The sequence below is a fragment of the Bos taurus genome, chromosome 9, assembly GCF_002263795.3.
Source record: "Bos taurus isolate L1 Dominette 01449 registration number 42190680 breed Hereford chromosome 9, ARS-UCD2.0, whole genome shotgun sequence".
Classification (NCBI taxonomy): Eukaryota; Metazoa; Chordata; class Mammalia; order Artiodactyla; family Bovidae; genus Bos; species Bos taurus.
The window spans coordinates 68,461,981-68,480,776 of record NC_037336.1 but is presented as its reverse complement, the minus strand read 5'-3'; the positions used below and the strand labels follow the sequence as shown (position 1 = coordinate 68,480,776).

The window sequence follows — 18,796 nt, the reverse complement described above, 5'->3', positions numbered from 1 at the left end:
ACTCCTCACATCTCTGTACCCTTTCCTACTTTTACAAAGGCAAACAGGATTTTTGAAACTTCCAAAGAGAAAACCCCCAGCAATTGGACAGGGCTCTGAGCTACTCTTGTCAGAAAGTGTAAACTTGAATATTCCCAGGGCTTCCCAGATGGCACTAGCAGTAAAGAACCTGCCTGCCATTGCAGGAGATGTGGGTTTGATCCCTGAATAGGGAAGATCCCCTGGAGCAGAAAGTGGAAACCCACTTCAGTATTTGTGCCTGGAGAATCCCCATAGACAGAGGAGCCTGGCGGGTTACAGTCCATTGGGTCACAAAGAGCTGGACACGACTGACAAGACTTAGCATAACACATTCCCAAGTCTGGCTGCCAAAGAGCCTCACATAATTGTTCCAAGAAAACATAGTTAAGGGTATGGAAACTGTGTTATGATTTTGCTCTAGAATTCCCTCTACAGATTTGAGTCCGCTCGGCTCAACCACTTGTAAACAAACTTGAAAAGTCACGTGGTTGAATCCACTCAAAACACGTAGGGTCACCTACCCTTTTATTTTTTTTTATTTTTTATTTTTTTTGTCAAGTAACTTTAATAATAAAACAATAGCAAGTAAACTCTTAAGACATTAAAGAAAGAACAATAAAAGTGGAGAGGGAGTTGATCTAGGGTTGGGATCCCACAACCCAAGTTGATCTAGGGTTGGCTTCCCTGGTGGCTCAGAGGGTAAAGCGTCTGCCTACAATATGGGAGACCCAGGTTCGATTCCTGAGTCGGGAAGATCCCCTGGAGAAGGAAACGGCAACCCACTCCGGTACTCCTGCCCGGAAAAATCCCGTGGACGGAGAAGCCCTTAGGGGTTGAAAAGAGTCAGACACGACCGAGAAACTTTGCTTTTCACATTTTGGGATCCCACAGAAAAAATTATTATAGGTTTTGGTAAACTTAGAGACTTGAGTCACCTACCCTTTTAAAACCCTTTGCAAACAAACATCCCTTCTGATACAAAGGAATTATGGGCTTCTAATGTATTTTTATTATAAATACAATAGGTCTAGGGGACAGTTACAGATAGGTAACTGCCCCTTCTTTCTTTTCATGCATTTCAAAGTCTTGCACCACCAACTTCACCAAAGATATACTATCACAAGATAATAGAAGAGGATCATAAAGGTCAAATCTTCTTATAATCGATAATTAAAGGGCCCTCTTCTACCCACTCATTTTAACAGCATTAAAGGATTATCGATGAATGAGCTGTGTTGTGTGACTGCCTTCATCAGAAAGGAAAGGTTTCCGGTTTAGAAATAGGTCCTCCAGAAGGGAGTGCCTGGGAATCCTTCAGGGGAATCTATAAAAGGACTTGGCTTTCAACTGCTGCTAATGGAGAAATAGAAATGTTGACTTTTGAGCATGGTTTTAAATTAACAAGACAAAATTTGCAAAGCAAATTTATTATAATATGTTCCAAGGTCATATCTGCTGAGATTACATTTTTACTAGTTTCTTTTTTCTTTCTTTTTTGGATGGCGGGGGTGGGCAGTGAAAAAGTATTTCAATGCCAATGACCTAGAGTAGCTTTTAAAGACCTGTAGTTTCCTTTCTGCCCTAAAATGTTGATGTTCAGAAGGGACAGAGATTGGGCACTGTTATATCTGTAGTGGGGGCAGTAGAATTGGAATTCTCCAAGCCAGAATACTGGGGTGGGTAGTCATTTCCTTCTCCAGAGGATCTTCCCATCCCAGGGATTGAACGCAGATCTCCCACATTGCAGGTGAATTCTTTACCAGCTGAGCTACCAGGGAAGCTTGATGAGGCTAGAAGGCTTTTCTAATCACTTTCCCAGATTCTCTCTACTGTTCTGAAAAGATCATCGATTCCCACGTGCCAGTGCTTATGGCTGACAATACAAGATTTCCTCAGCGGCTGTAAACAGCAGACTGTAAATGTACACGATTAGGGCCATCATAGCTTGCTCTGACACACAGAATCTGGGTCCCGTGCAACTTTCATCTCCACCAAAACTTAGCCACTACCCTTTCAGCACAGAAGATTTCAAAACACCCAAGTGCCATGGATATCGCACACCTTTCCTCTGAGCTTTGGTGAAGAAACAGGACAGGGTGGAACTACTGTTTTACTTTATTAGAGATCATTTCAAGGATGGGAACCAAATCCTGCAGAAACCCCCAAATCTCTTTTAATACATTAGATACTGAAATACTTTCCCATACTTTATAGACATTTTTTACCAATGACTATACAGTCACTGTATAAACCCAGATACAAACACAAGTGAAATAAAAAATGATAGAATTCTAGATAATGTAAATTTAAAAGCCCTCTGCTCACAAATATATTAACAGTTTTCCTTAGAATAGCAATAGGATTTCAGAAAAAGTGGAATTTCTTCCTCAACTGAAGGATAATTTTCTCAACTGTTTATTTTGCATTTCAAAGCACAACCAAAGGGCAACAGGTCACCTTTAAAAACTCATCTGAAAATTCTTCTTGCAGTTTATTTATAATAATGTGAGATTACATAGTGTTATGAGTTCGTTGATGCTAAGGTTTTCAAAAGGAAAAGGACAGGCAAGATCAGTGGTTGAAAGCTTATAAACCTCCTTTAATCTCAAGCAGAACATAATGTAATTTTAAAATTACAGAAGTGCAAAGAAATTAATTTTTCCTTTCAACAATGAGCTTCTAATTAAGGGTATTTTCTTTTGGGGAGGAATGAGGAACAATCCTGCTAAAAAAGCCTCCCCAACAAAACAATCTGTAAACTCGTTTATAGAGTAAGTGTTTTTCCGAGTAGTGGTCTATCTTTACTGTGTGTTAAAAGTATTTATTGGAGAAACTTTGATTTGGCAAAATAATACAACTGTTTTATATAATAAGGTTAACAAAAGAAACAGCCTGCCAAATCTCTGACAATAAACTGTTAGGAATTTAAAGGAACTCTGTTAGATCCTTGGAAGAATAAACAGGATATAAAAATAATCATAAAAAGCCACCTTCAGGGTGACAACAGCCCACCAGGGCCCTGACTTCAGCCCACACTGTCGCTCACTCCCCTCCAGGCACATGGTCCCAGTAGGGAGCCCTGGTCCCCATCAAACCTTGCAGTGGCTTAAGGCTAATGGAAATCCAAAGTTTTATCATGTGGTCTCTGTAACTGATAATTCCCTCAGAATGCATGCATGGAGCATAATGTTAACAAAGAAAATCCCATTTCTAGATAAAGACATTTTTCTTCCATATTTATATTCAAGAGATTGTATTAAACCTGATTGATAGTCTTCCTGTGTTTCTGTCTACCACTGGATGAGATGGTAAAAAGATACATCCTTTTACAAAAAAGATAATAAATCTACTTCAAATGTTAACTGTTGTAATATTAAAAGAAAAGCAAAAAATAATGCCAAAGTGTCTGACATGGTGAACCTTCTAAGAAGAGAAAAAAATTCCATCAGAACGCCTTAGGGAATGGCTATCTGCCCTCTGACAAGTTAACAAGCACGATCTGATCATCACTTTAAAGGTTAAGCTTCATTTGAAAAATACCAAAGTGTCCAATGATACAGCTGAAAATCATGCTTTTCTTTCCCAAGACTGCAAAGAAATTGCAAAGTTTTAAACATCAGAAGAATCAATATTTCCTTTTTAATTAATTAAAAACTATAATTTAGAAATGCAGGTAACAGACCATCATGTGGTCTTTAGAGAGGTATGTTTATCAAAACTTAAGTAACAAGACAGATATTTATAGTAAAATAAAATCTTTCATAAATAATAAACTTATTTTATATACGTACTCATAAAAACAACTTATAATGTTGAGAAAGTAATTAAGAAATGATTTCTTCTTTTTTCACATTTTTTAATAAATTATTCCTATTGAATTCTTTGAGTCCATTGGCCCTCAAAATTTTAATATTTGTCAGAATTATTCAAAAAATTTTTAAATACATTAATAATCCTTTGTACTTATAATGAAGACAGTATTCACACTTTTGGATATTCATTTTTATCTCTATGCCAACAAAATGTGATTTACTGAAACACTAAAAATTAAAACTGAAGACATTTATTGGGTTTTGAACCTGACAGCTCATAATTTATTGATCAGTGTTTTCAGAGAGATCCAGGAAGTAATATCTAGATACACAGCTGAGTTATGAACTATGTTTGGGAAGCAGATTATCTGTCACCGCCAGGCATACCAAGTGTTCAACTTTGAATTTTACTAAGATAGCTCCATGGATATTTGAAAACATCAAAATGAAAAAGGCCAAGAAAAGGCCTGGTTATCTATTATCATTTAATACTCTCCATCTGGCTGTGAGTTGGAATGCCAGGACGCCCAGACTTGCTGCCTCATACTGTTTCATTCGACTCAGGATGCCACTGCTGACTTCTCAGCTATGAGGAAAAAGTCAACCTCTAAGTCTAGGGTAGCTCTTCCTCTGAACTAGTTAATACCTTAGACTTGATAAGACCTGCCCATCAATCAAGGTGACATTATCCCACCTGATGCTACAGGCACCTCTGAACCCCTCAGAGCTTCTGTCTTAATTCAACTGAATTATACCATCCAAAAACTAGAGAGGAGTCTTAAACACAATAGATAGAATACCACATCTGGCCTTAAGGAGCTCACACCATTCATCAGGTAAGAGGGTGCACTTCTAGTCTGGAGTCCCTGCGGGGCCAGAGCAGGTGCCAGGAGCCTGGCCACAGGAGAAACTTAATAGCAGGACCTTAGCAAACTTAGGAGAGAAACTTCCCTGCCCAGTGTATCTACTTTGCCCCTGCCCCCAGAAGAGAGAGAGAGAAGCTTCCTGGGGATGGGAAGGAGGTGCTTCTACTGTTTTTTTTTTTTCTGAAGAATAGTTGACTTTCCTAAAGGAAATTAACCCTGAATATTCATTGGAAGAACTGATGCTGAAGATGAAGCTCCAATACTTTGGCCACCTAATGCGAAGAGCCAACTCATTGGAAAAGACCCTGATGCTGGGAAAGGTTGAGGGCAAAAAGAGAAGAGGGTGGCAGAGCACGAGATGGTTGGATAGCATCACCAATTCAATGGACATGAATTTGAGCAAATTCCAGGAGATAGTGAAGGATAGGAAAGCTTGGCATGCTGTAGTCCACTGGGTCACAAAGAGTCAGACACAATTTAGCAACTAAACACAATAGTTCATACAATGTTGTTTTAGTTTCAGAATTTCAGGTGTACAGCACAGCAAAACAGTATTTTTATAGATTATGCTCCATTATAATTTATTATAAGATAATGGCTATAATTCCTTGTGCTATAGAGTATATCCTGGTGGCTGTTCTATGTTATACACAGTAGTTCGTTTGTAACTCTTCATGGCATACTCCGACTTAATTCAGGGCTGCAGCCCTTCTTGAGACCCCTGTCCACTGGTCTCCAAACTGCAAGTGCTCAAGCCAGTAATCTTAGAGCTGAAGTAGTTCCTTTTTTTTTTTTTTTCGGTAATATTGCTGGTGATAATACCACCAGTGGAAGAAAATAATTCCCCTTTCACTCTCCATTCAACTCTTTTTGTTGTCCTGAGGGAGACATTAGATCCACTTTTACTACTCATGCTCTTAGGTCTGCAACAGAGACAGCAGAGAAGTCACTCTTTATGTATCAGTTTTAACCGCTGGCATGAGCAAAGCATCTCAAAGGTGCTGGAAAGTACAACTACTCTCCCTGGAAAGGCAGGGGAAGACTACAGAAGAGGTGCAGTCAAAGTGTGTCTAGAATGAAAAGTGTTTCCCTCACCCCAAGAAAGAATTTCAGCTTAAGTAGCAGGCAGAGAAAACAGCTGTTTCACACAGAGCATATGTGCACACTGGGGCATGGTGGTGGGAGCCAGTGGAGAAAAAGGACAAGTAAAGGACTGGATTATCTACTGCCATTGGATACTCCCCCTCTTATGGGCTTCCCAGGTGGCCCAGCGGTAAAGAACCTGCCCGCCAATGCAGGAGACGCAAGGGACATGGGTTTGATCCCGGGTCAGGAAGATCCCCTGGAGGAGGAAGTGGTAAACCACTCTAGTATTCTTGCCTGGAGAATCCCATGGACACAGGAGCCTGGCAGGATACAATCCATAGGATCGCAAAGGGTCAGACACAGCTGAGCACGAGTTGAGGAGACAGCGCTCCCCCTCTGGCCTCATTCTGGAACGCTAGGGCGCCCACACTGGCTGCCTCATACCGTTTCCACTTCGTGCTTCCCCCTGTGCCAGACCCTTTACCTATCTCACCATTTATGACCCAACTACCTTTCTAAGGAGGTTACCCTGTCCCAGGCTAAGCAGAGTGAACTAAGACTCAGCAAGCTTAAGTAACCTCAACAAAATCACATGACTCTTGGGGGCAAAGTTCAAATTCTCCAGTGACTATCAGATTATCCCTGGCAATGGGACTCTTTTTCAAACAAAATCTGATTTAAACCAACAACCCAGATAATCAAAGGTTGACTGTATATTTAAAAATATCTTTGAACTGAACTGAACTTGAAGGGGAGCCACCTCAGCTACATAGCCAAGTTGTAGGGATTCTGGAATGAATGGAAGAGAGAGTGCAGATAAGACAGGGCATCCCACTCAGATATGGGAACCAGAGTATCAAAGGTTAACCTTTAATTAGCAATTCTCAAATCTCATTGGCTAAGCTATAAAAATAAAGGATGCCTTCAGTTCAGTTCAGTTCAGTCCCTCAGTCGTGTCCGACTCTTTGCGACCCCACGGACTGCAGCACACCAGGCTTCCCTGTTCATCACCAACTTGTGGAGCTTACTCAAACTCATGGCCATTGAGTTGGTGATGCCATCCAACCATCTCATCCTCTGCCATCCCCTTCTCCTGACTTTAATCTTTTCCACAATCAGGGTCTTTTCAAATGAGTCAGTTCTGCGCATCAGGTAGCTGGAGTATTGGAGTTTCAGCTTCAGCATCAGTCCTTCCAAAGAATATTCAGGACTGATTTCCTTTAGGATGGACTGGTTACATCTCCTTGTTGTCCAAGAGACTCTCAAGAGTCTTCTCTAACACCACAGTTCAAAAGCACCAATTCTTCAGTGCTAAGCTTGCTTTATAGTCCAACTCTCACATCCATGCATGACTACTGGAAAAACCATAGTTTTCACTAGACAGACCTTTGTTGGCAAAGGATGCATACCTGTGTGCTAAGTTGCTTCAGTCGTGTCAGACTCTTTGCGAACCTATGGACCATAGCCCACCACTTGGTCCATGGGATTCTCCAGGCAAGAATACTAGAGTGGGTTGCCATGCCCTCCTCCAGGGGATCTTCCCCACCCAAGGATCAAACTCGAGTCTCTCATGTCTCCTGCATTGGGAGGCAGGTTCTTTACCACTAGCACCACCTAAGAAGCCCAGAAATAAAAGATAAGAACCAAATAAACCTTTCTGGTACTTACACTTAAAATTTTAAATGGCACTCTCTTTCCACAAACTGCTTTTTAAATGGGTACCTCAACAGAAAAAAAAAAGTTTGTCTCCCGCTTTTCAGGAATAATATGCTGTAATGTGTGTCTAACATTGAACAAGACAGCTTAGGGACTGTCACTCAATTTACTGCAGTCATACAGAAAAAAGTGGCTGACATTCCAAAAGCACTGCACTTGTAGGAAAGCTACTGGAGTCCCCAGCACAGTATCCCATGGGCTGAGAGTTATCTTTCACTCAACTTCTGCACCAGACATAGTTATCCAAGGGGAGTCAACCTCCACAAATTCTTACAGAAGTCCTCTCTGAAGCTGAAAGCAGCCCTACTTCCCTCTTCAAAGATTATCAGCAATGGTTCACCCAAAGGCACAGATTTGGGGGGAAATTCTTTTTTTTTTTTTTTTTTTTTGGTTAAGAGCAAGCAATAAGATGGATCATCAAATATAGCCAGCAAGTACATAGTACTGCTTCTTAGGACACACTGCTGTGAAGGTCTCATATAACTACAGACACTTATGCCAAGACACCTAAAACCATTGGTAGGCTCACCTTCTAAGCATTCAGGTAAGAAAAGAAAGGTGCCCGAGGAGGTCTGGAGGATTCTCACTGATCCAGGGCATCCTGAGGAAACTCCCCAAACACTCAAAGTCCAGGAGAGTTTTTTATTATATATTTTTCAATCATAGGTTAAGAAAGTACTATGGACATAATACAGGCTTCCCTGGTGGCTCAGTAGTAAAGAATCCGCTTGCCAATGCAGGAGACATGAGTTTAATCCCTCTTGGTCAAAAGGATCCCCTGGAGAAGGAACTGGCAACCCACTGGGAAATCCCATGGACAGAAGAGCCTGGTGGGCTACAGTCCATGGGGTCGCAAAAGAGTCGTAGGCGACTTAGCGACTAAAATAACAATGGACATAATAAGCACTACTAAGCGCTTTTATAAACTCCTCTTATAAATAAGGTTATTCCTGAATCTTAAACAGTCTTTTAATATGATGAAACATATTTTAAAAATGAAAAGACTACATTAGAAGATTAGAGAAAATGTAAATGTAGTTAATCCCTTCTAATCTGAAAATGCACACACAGGATGGTTTTCAATTTTTGTACATTCGTTTCATGTACTACTAGTGACTTTCTACTGTGTCTTTTCCTGTAGGAAAATACAGGAACAAAGATATGATGCTCCCTCAGGGTCCACTGTCACATACAGGACGGGCTAAGCTCCCAAGGGGAGAGGCCAAAGGCAATCTCAATTAACAGGTGTCTTTTCTCTTCAGTTTTAATGAGCTAAAATGCATTTTAATAACAAGAGCCAGGGTAATCCTCTGAGTCTTTTGCTAGTTATCCAAGCAACTTGCTTTTACATGATATATTTTCCTCATATGGTCCTGGAAAAGAAAATAGCTTAAACTTCTATTTGTGGTTTTAAAAAAATGCCTATCACGTAGATAATATATTAAATATGATGTAGTAATGGTTCAAAATAAAGTTATAAAATAAATGTCCTAGGGAATGTAATGTACAGCATGGTGACTTACAGTTAATAACATTGTATTGCATATTTGAAGCTGATGAAAGTAGTTCTTAAAAATTCTCATCACAAGAAAAAAAAGTTGTAACTATGTGTTGTGATAGATGCTAATTTAGTAAGACTTATTGGGGTAAGTATCTCACAATACACACATATATTAAATCACTGTGTTGTCTACCCAAAACCAATGTATTACACGTCAATTATATTTCAATTTGTTAAAAGTATATATGCAAATACTTTACAAAGTTCAATGCTAAGTCACTTCAGTCGTGTCCGACTCTGTGTGACCCCATGGACAGCAGCCCACCAGGCTCCTCCGTCCATAGGATTCTCCAGGCAAGAATACTGGAATGGGGTTACATGTCCTTCTCCACCTACTATATTGGAAGGCAGCCATGGAATTGATAGCAGAAATAGAAAAATAATGAACATGATAATGATGAAACTGACCTTCAGATACGCTATTCTATCATCATTTTATTGTGAAGGTATGATTTGAGCATTTATTCTATTCTAATTTAATATCAACAACTATGCCCATGGAATAAAAAAAAAAGATTTTCAGTAACTTCTAATCTCATCTCACCCAAAACTTACAGGCTACTCTATGGTTGCACCGGTAGGTTAAACTGGAGAAAGAGACTGAACCCAAATCTTCAGAAAGGGCTCAGTAAGGAGCATGTGCAAACAAACTTTTTCACTAATATCATGTGACTTTCATCAATGACATCACACCCCTGGCTTTTCTCCTTCTTCCAGGGCTGCTATTAATACTTCTCTGTATGTTTCTTCGACTACCCTTTAAGGTGGAAATCCCAAAGCATGCTCCTCAGCCACCTTCTTTGTTCAGTCTCTATTCTCTGCATGACTTTATTACCAACTACAGGCTAAAGACTCTCAAATTTAGGTGCCCGTTCTAAATTTATCATCTAAGCTCCACACCCATCTGTCCAAACGCCTACTTGCCCTTTCCTCTGAGATATCTCACCTATAACTCAAATGTTATGTGTCCAAAACTGAACTCATGAACGGAACTTGGGAAAAGTCTTCCTCACCTATGTGAATGTTACCACCATCCCCGCTAAAGTCCTGGAGCATCCTGGACCACAATTTCCCATGTGCTATCAGTTACCAAGCTCCACTGGTTCTGCCTTCAAAACCTCCCTTTTCTCTCTCCACTTCTTTCATCTCTGCCACCACCCAATCCAACGCCCTGTTATCTCCTTTATGCATTCTTGCTTCCTCCAGCCCCTTCACCAGAAAACTCCTAGAATGATATCCAAATGCGATTCATTTGTCAACCCTCTTTTTCTCAAAGCTGGCTCTTCGGATTTCCACTTCCCTCAGGACACTACATGATGCCGCTGGCCCAGCTTACAACTTTTCCTTCCACTCTCTCTCCTAGGCTCACTTTGATCCAATAACACAACTTGCTCCCTGTTTCTCAAAAACAACCCAACTCCTTCCTTTTTAAACCTTCCTGCCTGGGTTTTTCTCTCTGGCAAGGATCTTGTCCAGACAAGCTCCTCTGGTCTCTGGTCCTATCTTAAGACATTTCTCAGGGGAACCTTCATTTCCCCTCTGACTCATGACCCTCTCTCCTAGCAGCCTGTGTCTTCATGTTACAAACCACACTTACTACTTATGACTTATTATTATTATTATTTGCCTCTATTACTATAGTACAAGCTTCCTGTTGCCCCTGTGAACACAGCTCCCTGTTCCCCCAGCATCACACACAGTCATACCGAGAACACAGCAGTTGTTCCATGGGCATCTGTTGACCAAACAAATGCTGATGTTTATGGGCATGCTTATGCTGATGCTGATGGGCATGCTCCAAGTCACTAACCCTGACAGTTCCGGTTCTTATTAGGTAGCTAATCTCAGGCCAAATTTCACATTGTTTCTCTTGCTTAACCCATGTGCATCACCCCTTTTCTCAAGAGTCAACATCAAGAGGAAAAAGGCCTGGATTTTAATCTTGTATCTGCATCAAATACTTAGCAAGTGAACTTTAGCAAAAGTAGACGAGTTCTCCAGTCTTCAGATTTCTTACTATATGAAAAAGTCTCCTCAGGGCACTGAATCTGTGAATGCATACTGTTTTCTATCCACAACCAAATTCTGCTCACACCCAAAGTAAAACATCCCCTTTGAAATTCTCTGGGTTATCCTTGATTCAAAGTCTTTGTCAATGGCACTCTCATTTGATCACATCACTTTCAAGAATCTTGAGTTGGAGTTCAGGCCCATCAGGCCCATCTACGGGGGATGAACAGACCTCGACTCACTGCATATTCCTTCCCGAAACTAGTTAATTCTATTAGATTGGGCCTAACAAAGCTTCGGGTAGAGTAGGATCCTGGCAGGTGCTTCCTCGCTTCTCAGAGTAAAGTCCAAAGTTCCCTCAAGGTCCCAAGGCCCTCTATAAGCCCGTGCATTGTTTTAATCACACCAGCCTCTTTGCTATTCAAACATTCCAAACCTACTCCCACCTCTCCTGCTGCCTCCTCTGGCCTTTGCACTTCCTGCTCTCAGCCTGGAGCTCTCCTCCCACCCAGACATTCTAATGACTCCTTCCCTCCCTTTGAATCACATCTTTGCTCAAATTTCAGACCTGATCCCTGAGGCTTTCTGTGTCTAGGCTATACTACCCGCCCCTCTACCCCCATCCCAGTGCTCTCTGTTCCTGAGCTGGGCTTCATTCTTCTTAATATTTGTCATTACAACTATACACACATTGGCTGTCTCCTCCAACTGGAACATAGGGATCATAAGGAGAGGAACTTGGCTTTGTTTTCCATTATATAGCCAGTGTTTAAATGAGTAGATACTGAAAAAAATAGTTATTGAAAGAATGAATGAGTGAATGAACGAATAAAGCAATGAATAAGTGATGCTCTGCTAGCAACCAAGAAGGCAGCAGAGTCAAGAATCTGCCAATCTAAAGCTGCAGGAATATGTGGGGACTTGCCCTAGTGGTCCAGTGTTTAAGACTCTGTACTTCCAATGCAGGGATATGGTTCAATCCCTGGTCAGGGAACTAAGATGCCATGTGCTGCACAGTGCGGTCAAAAAAATAAAATGAAGCTGCAGGAGTATGTGAGGGTCAGCAGGAGTGGAGGCCATGGGGTAGATCCCAAGGCTTGTGAGCCAAGGGGGCGGGCTTCATGGGGCTTGGTGTTGAAGCGAGGAGGATGTTGCAGCCAGTGCCAAATGAACACTGAGTCACTGACAGCCGGGAAATCCCCACGGGAATCTCAACAGAAATGAGAATCAGGACGCAAGTGGCCCTGTTACCTAAAGATGGAAGGCACATGCTGCCTTTTTCATCTTTGTCTTCTTTTCGTAATCTGTCTTTGAAAAAAACACTTAACCAAATTCTACTTCTGTGAAGTAATGCATAGCTTCACTCACTACTATCTCCTTTCCCCAAGCTTAGACTCAAGGACGCTACCCAAAGATCATCTTTCAAAACTCTCCTCTTTGCTCTAAGTACTGACCAGATTGCCCACTGGACTGTGAGTTCCTATGCCTGTTAACTCCCAAAACTGACCACAATGGACGGCACTTGGCACACTCTCCATAAATGTCTGATGACTCAGAGAGGATATTTTGAACTCAGTCTCCTGGAAGACACTGAGTTAAACATTCATTAACAAACATCACTAATTATATGCTATAACCATCTATATTCCATTCTGTGGGGGCTGGCAGAAGAGTTCTGAACAGAGGTTGGTTCAACAATTGGGAGATTCATAAAATAAATAAGGAATGTGCTTATTTTCACATGTGCTAAATAGAGTGTGAAAAAAACAACTGATACTAGCAAAACCTTTATCTAATGTGTGGACTTTGCAGAGATTTCCACCTATACTGTGTGGTGAGAGGTATTTAAAGAAGATAATTATAGCTGTGTATTAGATATTTATATTCAATATTTTAACTGTTAATTTGACTCTAATTGAAAATCATTAATATTCATAGTACAGTTAACATGTTATCTAATTTTTTTCCAAAGATATTATTTGGTCTTTTCATAAAAATACTGTTATTTCAATGTGATTCTATATCCTAGGATGATATTTTACTGACAGTATAGAAGATTCATTATAACTGATTCAGCAAACATTTACTGAATGCATACCATACACAAGTCACTATGCTGTACTGTGCTTCGTTGTTCAGTCGTGTCCGACTCTGTGACCCATGGCCTGTAGCTTGCCGGGTTCCCTTGTCCATGTGGATTCTCCAGGCAAGAATACTGGAGTGGGTTGCCATGCCATCCTCCAGGGGATCTTCCTAACCCAGGGACTGAACCCAGGTCTCCCTCATTGCAGGCGGATTCTTTACCATCTGAGCCACAAGGGAAGCCCTAGAATACTGGAGTGGGTAAACTATCCCTTCTCCAAGGGATCTTCCAGACCCAGGATTAGAACCAAGGTCTCCTGCATTGCAGGTGGCTTCTTTACCAGCTGAGCTACCATGGAAGACCCACTATGCTAGGAACAGTTGTTTTTTTTTAAAAAAGCTTTACATAAGAACTTCGTGGCAGACTCATTAAGCTGCTTATATTCTTTGGATAAATAAATATTTGTATTTATATTAAAAACTTTTTGAAGGGACTCATTTGAAAAGACCCTGATGCTGGGAAAGATTGAGGGCAGGTGGAGAAGGGGATGACAGAGGATGAGATGGTTGAATGGCATCACTGACTCGATGGACATGGGTTTGGGTAGACTCCGGGAGTTGGTGATAGACAGGGAGGCCTGGCGTGCTGCAGTTCATGGGGTTGCAAAGAGTCGGACACGACTGAGCGACTGAACTGAATGCTGTTTATGGAGGGTGATATACTGTTAAAGGTGGATATACTGTTTATGGAGGTGATGCTAGTGATAGAGAACCAACCTGCCAATGAAGGGACATAAGAGACATGGGTTCAATCCCTGGGTCTAGAAGATCCCCTGGAGGAGGGCACGGCAATCTACTCCAGTATTCTTGCCTGGAGAATCCCATGGACCGAGGAGCCTAGCGGGCTATAGTCCATAGGGTCACAGTCAGACACTAGTGAAGTGAATTAGCGTGCACACACATATGCGTACTGTTCATGGAATGTTTTCAGCCACTTAGTGATACAGGGCACACCTTGAACAGAACAACCCAAGAAGTTTCTAAGTGCGAATGCCACTTTTGTTCTCACTTCCAATACGATCATCACAGCGAGGAACTGCTTAACATTCTTAATCTCAACCCCTGTGGTTAGGTTTTTAATTTTTGGCTGCATCCTGTGGTGTGTGGTACCTTAGTCCCCCAAAAAGGGATCAAGTAAGCGTCCCCTCCATTGAAAGGCAAAGTCTTAACCACTTAGCCGGGAAACCCCCTCAACCCTATTTTTAATAAATGACCTCAAATATCATGCTCCCAAATAAAAACTTCCTAATGGTTTCCCAGTGCCCTGAGAATAAAGCCTACTTCCCCTTCCCAATGTGCTTCCTCGGTGGCTCAGTGGTAAAGAATCCACCTGAAATGCAGGAGCTGCAGGAGACGTGGGTTCAATCTGTGAGTTGGGAAGATCTCCTGGAGAAGGGCATGGCAGGCCACTCCAGTATTCTTGCCTGGAGAATCTCACGGACAGAGGAACCTGGTGGGCTACAGTCCATCAGGTTGCAAAAGGTTGGACACAACCGGACATAACTGAAGTGACTTAGCATGCGTGCACACACCCCTTCCTCAGTATGCAAGACTGGTCTTAGTTCAAATGTCTCAAACACAGAGAAGTCCTTCCTACCCTTCGATCTACAAAAACCCAGGCACTCTATTCATTAGATTTCCTTACTTTCCTCACAAGCACTTTCTACTCTCTGAAGCAGACCTGTCTTTCCCACTTAGATGTACACTCCACCACAACCTCTGTTTTGATGCCTACCATATCCCGTTACCAGCATGTAACATTTATTGAATCAATTATTAATTAATGAACTTCCTACAGAGCGTGGGTACTTTGGGTACTACTTTATGCAAGCTATGAGGACTTTTATATGTCTCATCAGAAAGCAACCAATAAATGTTTAGGTCATGATTTCCTCCCCGTTTTTCTACATTACCATGTATAAGATGACCTCACATTTGACCAAAATGGGTCATAAATATGATTCAACAGCAACTACTAAATGAATCTCGCTAAATAATGATTTGGTGAACAAATGAATGAAAACAATTTTGCTCAAAATTACTGAGATCCACAAAAGAAAATGGAATCATAACACTATAATAATTTTCCCCTCCAACTCTTAGAAGAAAACCAGAAGTATTTTTATTGTAGTTGTAAATTATTTCTGCAGCAAAATAGCAGTTGTGGAAAAACTGAAATTGGAACTCAAAAACCACCTCAAACTGACTGCGGTGGTAAGTTCAATAGTTCCCTTGTAGTCTGAAGCAATGTTTTGGACAACAAAACTCCCCATGGAGGTTTGGGTAAGCTCCAAGTTCCTCCTTCTTGTGGAATAAAGCAAGGTTTATCACTCTGAAAACAAGACACTTTGATATGGTTGGCTAGTCTTTGGGAAAGGGAGTAAACCCAGAAAGTTCAAAATTCAGGATCTTTGCTTGACTTGTTTGGGGGGGGTGGATCAGTGACTAAGAGGGCAGAGGGCTTTGGGGAGGGGGTATCTCTCAGGTGTCCACATGCTACATTAGGGCACAGCCGACCTCACATTGTACCCACCTGGGTCGCCTGCTCAGAGAACAGCGTGAACAAAATAGACACAGACCCATGCTCCCTGGATGACAGCCCCTTCCAACAGTGTAGGGACCACAAGCACAATGATCCCAAATGTTCCAGGAGTCCAGGAGTCCAAGCACCCAACCGCCAAACTACAGGACAGAGTTGGCAGAGGATTTTGGCCTGAAAAGTGGGGCCTTTATCCAGCCTCACCTTCACTAGGAGGTGCTCCACACAAAGGTCTGAAGAGTGCCCTTACAAGATGTGCCTGCCTGTCACTGGCTTTAAGAAATCATTCACAAACTAATGTTCTCTCTGTCATGGGCCCCTATCTGGATATTCAGGGCCACTCTGTGAATAATGTTTTTTAATGGAGTGACTCATCACAACATCTGACCAATCACCATTCTAAAAGAGAGGTCTTGGTAACAAAGGAACAAAATCAGCAATTGGCAAAACTGCTATTCACTTAAGAAAAAAATAAGTAACCCCTCATGCAAGCAGGTGAGAGGGGATTTCTGTGCACTGGCAATCACAAGTTTACCTACTCTGAAAATCGGTTTGGCAGTAAGTACCAAAGGTCTTAAAGTATTCTTACTCTTTGACCCTGGAATGACCCTTCCATGGATCTTCCTTAAAGAAGTAATCTGAAATATGAACAAAGATTTCATCAAAATGCCAGTTATAATACCAGATATTTGGAAACAGCCTAAAGGTCCAATTTTAAGGGAATAGCTAATAAATTTTGGTAAATCATGCAATCAAATATTATACAACATTAATAAAGCTTTCCAAGAAGCTGGAAAATATTTAGGGCATAAGGTTAAGCAAACAGAGCGCATTTAACTATGGAAAAACTTCATTAAAAATAAAGAAGAAAAATGCCAAAATGTTATGGGTACTTCTGGGTCATGGGATTATAGGCAAACTTTCTCCCTGATTTTTAAAAATACATAAAGTATTTTCCAAAGTTTTCATTGGAAGCATGTATACTTTTATGATTAGAAATAATAACATCCTTCAGAAATGCTAAGTAACCCTGCTGCTGCTGCTAAGTCGCTTCAGTCGTGTCCAACTCTGTGTGAATAGACAGCAGCCCACCAGGCTCCCCTGTCCCTGGGATTCTCCAGGCAAGAACACTGGAGTGGGTTGCCATTTCTTTCTCCAGTGCATGAAAGTGAAAAGTGAAAGTGAAGTCACTCAGTTGTGTCTGACTCTTCGCGACTCCATGGACTGCACCCTACCAGGCTCCTCCATCCATGGGATTTTCCAGGCAAGAGCACTGGAGTGGGGTGCCATTGCCTTCTCCATGTTAAGGCTTAGATATGGTCAATTACATCCTCCAACCCCATTGAAGGCACACACACACACACGCAAGCTGTTAAGTGGTCACACCAGTAGAATACAGATCTTTTACCTAATGGGATCATACTAATGTTAGATTGGTTAGGGTTACCTCTAATTTGTTAACATGTCTGACCTTAAATTCATGGGAATCCCAGGCTCCACCTTCATATCCATCCCTGTAGATGTGAGGGCCATAGATTAGTGCCACAAATCCACTGAGTTACATACCAATAACTCTCTCTAAGGGTAATAATAGGCATAGTTCATAAAGCACCCAGCCTTGTCTCATAATTACCAGGTTGATCATTTTTAGTATGATTTAACAGTTCCCAGGAGCCTTTAAACCTAAATGACCATAGCCTGGTGTTAACCATGTAGATCCTCTCCATAATTGTGGGAGTTTTCCTTTTAATAAGTAACCCTACTGTATTACAAACGCTTGCACATGTATGTTCTCATTCTTTCACTGAGCTGATCTGATACTTGGTTTGCCAAGTGAGCCAAAAATGTATGCCTCTTCTATGCTAAGATCAGCTTAGAGAGAGGATGGAGAATCTGAATTCATACTGCATTTCAGCCCAAAGATGCTGATTCTCCAAACTGCAAACATACCTCAGCAGTTGCCAACCTATTCAGCACCTCTGTGATTAGCTCACTGTTTGCAGAAGAGCCTGCTTTTTCTCAGCATCACTTTCATCCCCAAAGCCCCTGTTATTCTTTACCCATTCTCATATCTCTACCAGTTTTATTTCAATGCATCATAATCACTGATTCACATGTGGTTTTCTCAATAGATTATAAGATTCTTGAGATCCTTGTTATCTTGACATCCCTGGAATCTTACAGGGTACCTAGTAAACAGTGAGAACTTAATAAACGCTGTTAACATTAAGTACAATTTTACAGAATAGGAAGAAAATCACCTCAATAACCCTCAAAGAAGTATTCACTAACAGGCTCCTATTGTAAATGGGTATCTTGGTCAGTGCATAAAATCAGATACCCCGTGGAACGTAATTTCCAGTTTATGAAAGAGCACAAAAGTAGAACAGGCATCTGGGAGCTGGCCCTGGGGCTCTCTTGTTGGATGGAAATGATTTCACAGAGTATCAACACCAGATAAGGCCACTCTGTGACCGTGATGGATCAGGACAAAAAGAAGACCACTGTGTAATCTTATCTGAACAAAAAAGCACAAATATCCAATCCCCTAAATGACCAGTAGTCTCCTAATCTGGCTAATGAGTGTTTGCTGCATCTTTGCCAATAATAGTGTTAGCCTCTCTAGTCTTGCTACTTCTAGATAAGACTTATTAAGATACAAACTCATAAGATTATTTCTGCTTCAATGCAAAGTCCTATTTCTTTAAACCCTCTTTCAAATCACTTACAAGACCAACTCCTATAATCACTCATTTCTAACATTTACTGCAATGCTCCATGTTTTCCTGGACTGTACATTTTCCTTCACTGTAACAAGTAGCAAACATAACCTGTTCAACTACAAGTCATTTCCCGGTGGTCTCTGGCTACAGGATATTTATAAGTTCCTGGTCATGCTACCTTGGGCTTCTCAGGTGGCTCAGTGCTAAAGAATCCACCTGCCAAACAGGAGACGTGCGTTCAATCCCTGGATCAGAAAGATCCTCTGGAGAAGGAAATGACAACCCGCTCCAGTATTCTTGTTTGGGGAATCCTATAGACA

The 18,796-nt window shown here is 41.3% G+C and overlaps 1 protein-coding gene across 3 annotated transcripts in view; it reads right to left on the bottom strand.

Moving 5' to 3' along the window:
- TMEM200A (transmembrane protein 200A) overlaps nucleotides 1-18,796 on the bottom strand; it is an 86,519-nt gene that overhangs the window by 59,850 nt on the left and 7,873 nt on the right. The window contains exon 2 of one of the 3 annotated variants that reach the window (XM_059889889.1): nucleotides 17,225-17,267. The exons of the other annotated variants lie outside the window; for them this stretch is intronic. Within the exon in view, the coding sequence (XP_059745872.1) occupies nucleotides 17,225-17,265 (41 nt within the window). The 5' untranslated portion in view covers nucleotides 17,266-17,267. The remainder of the gene's footprint in view (nucleotides 1-17,224; nucleotides 17,268-18,796) is intronic. 3 annotated transcript variants of the gene reach the window in all.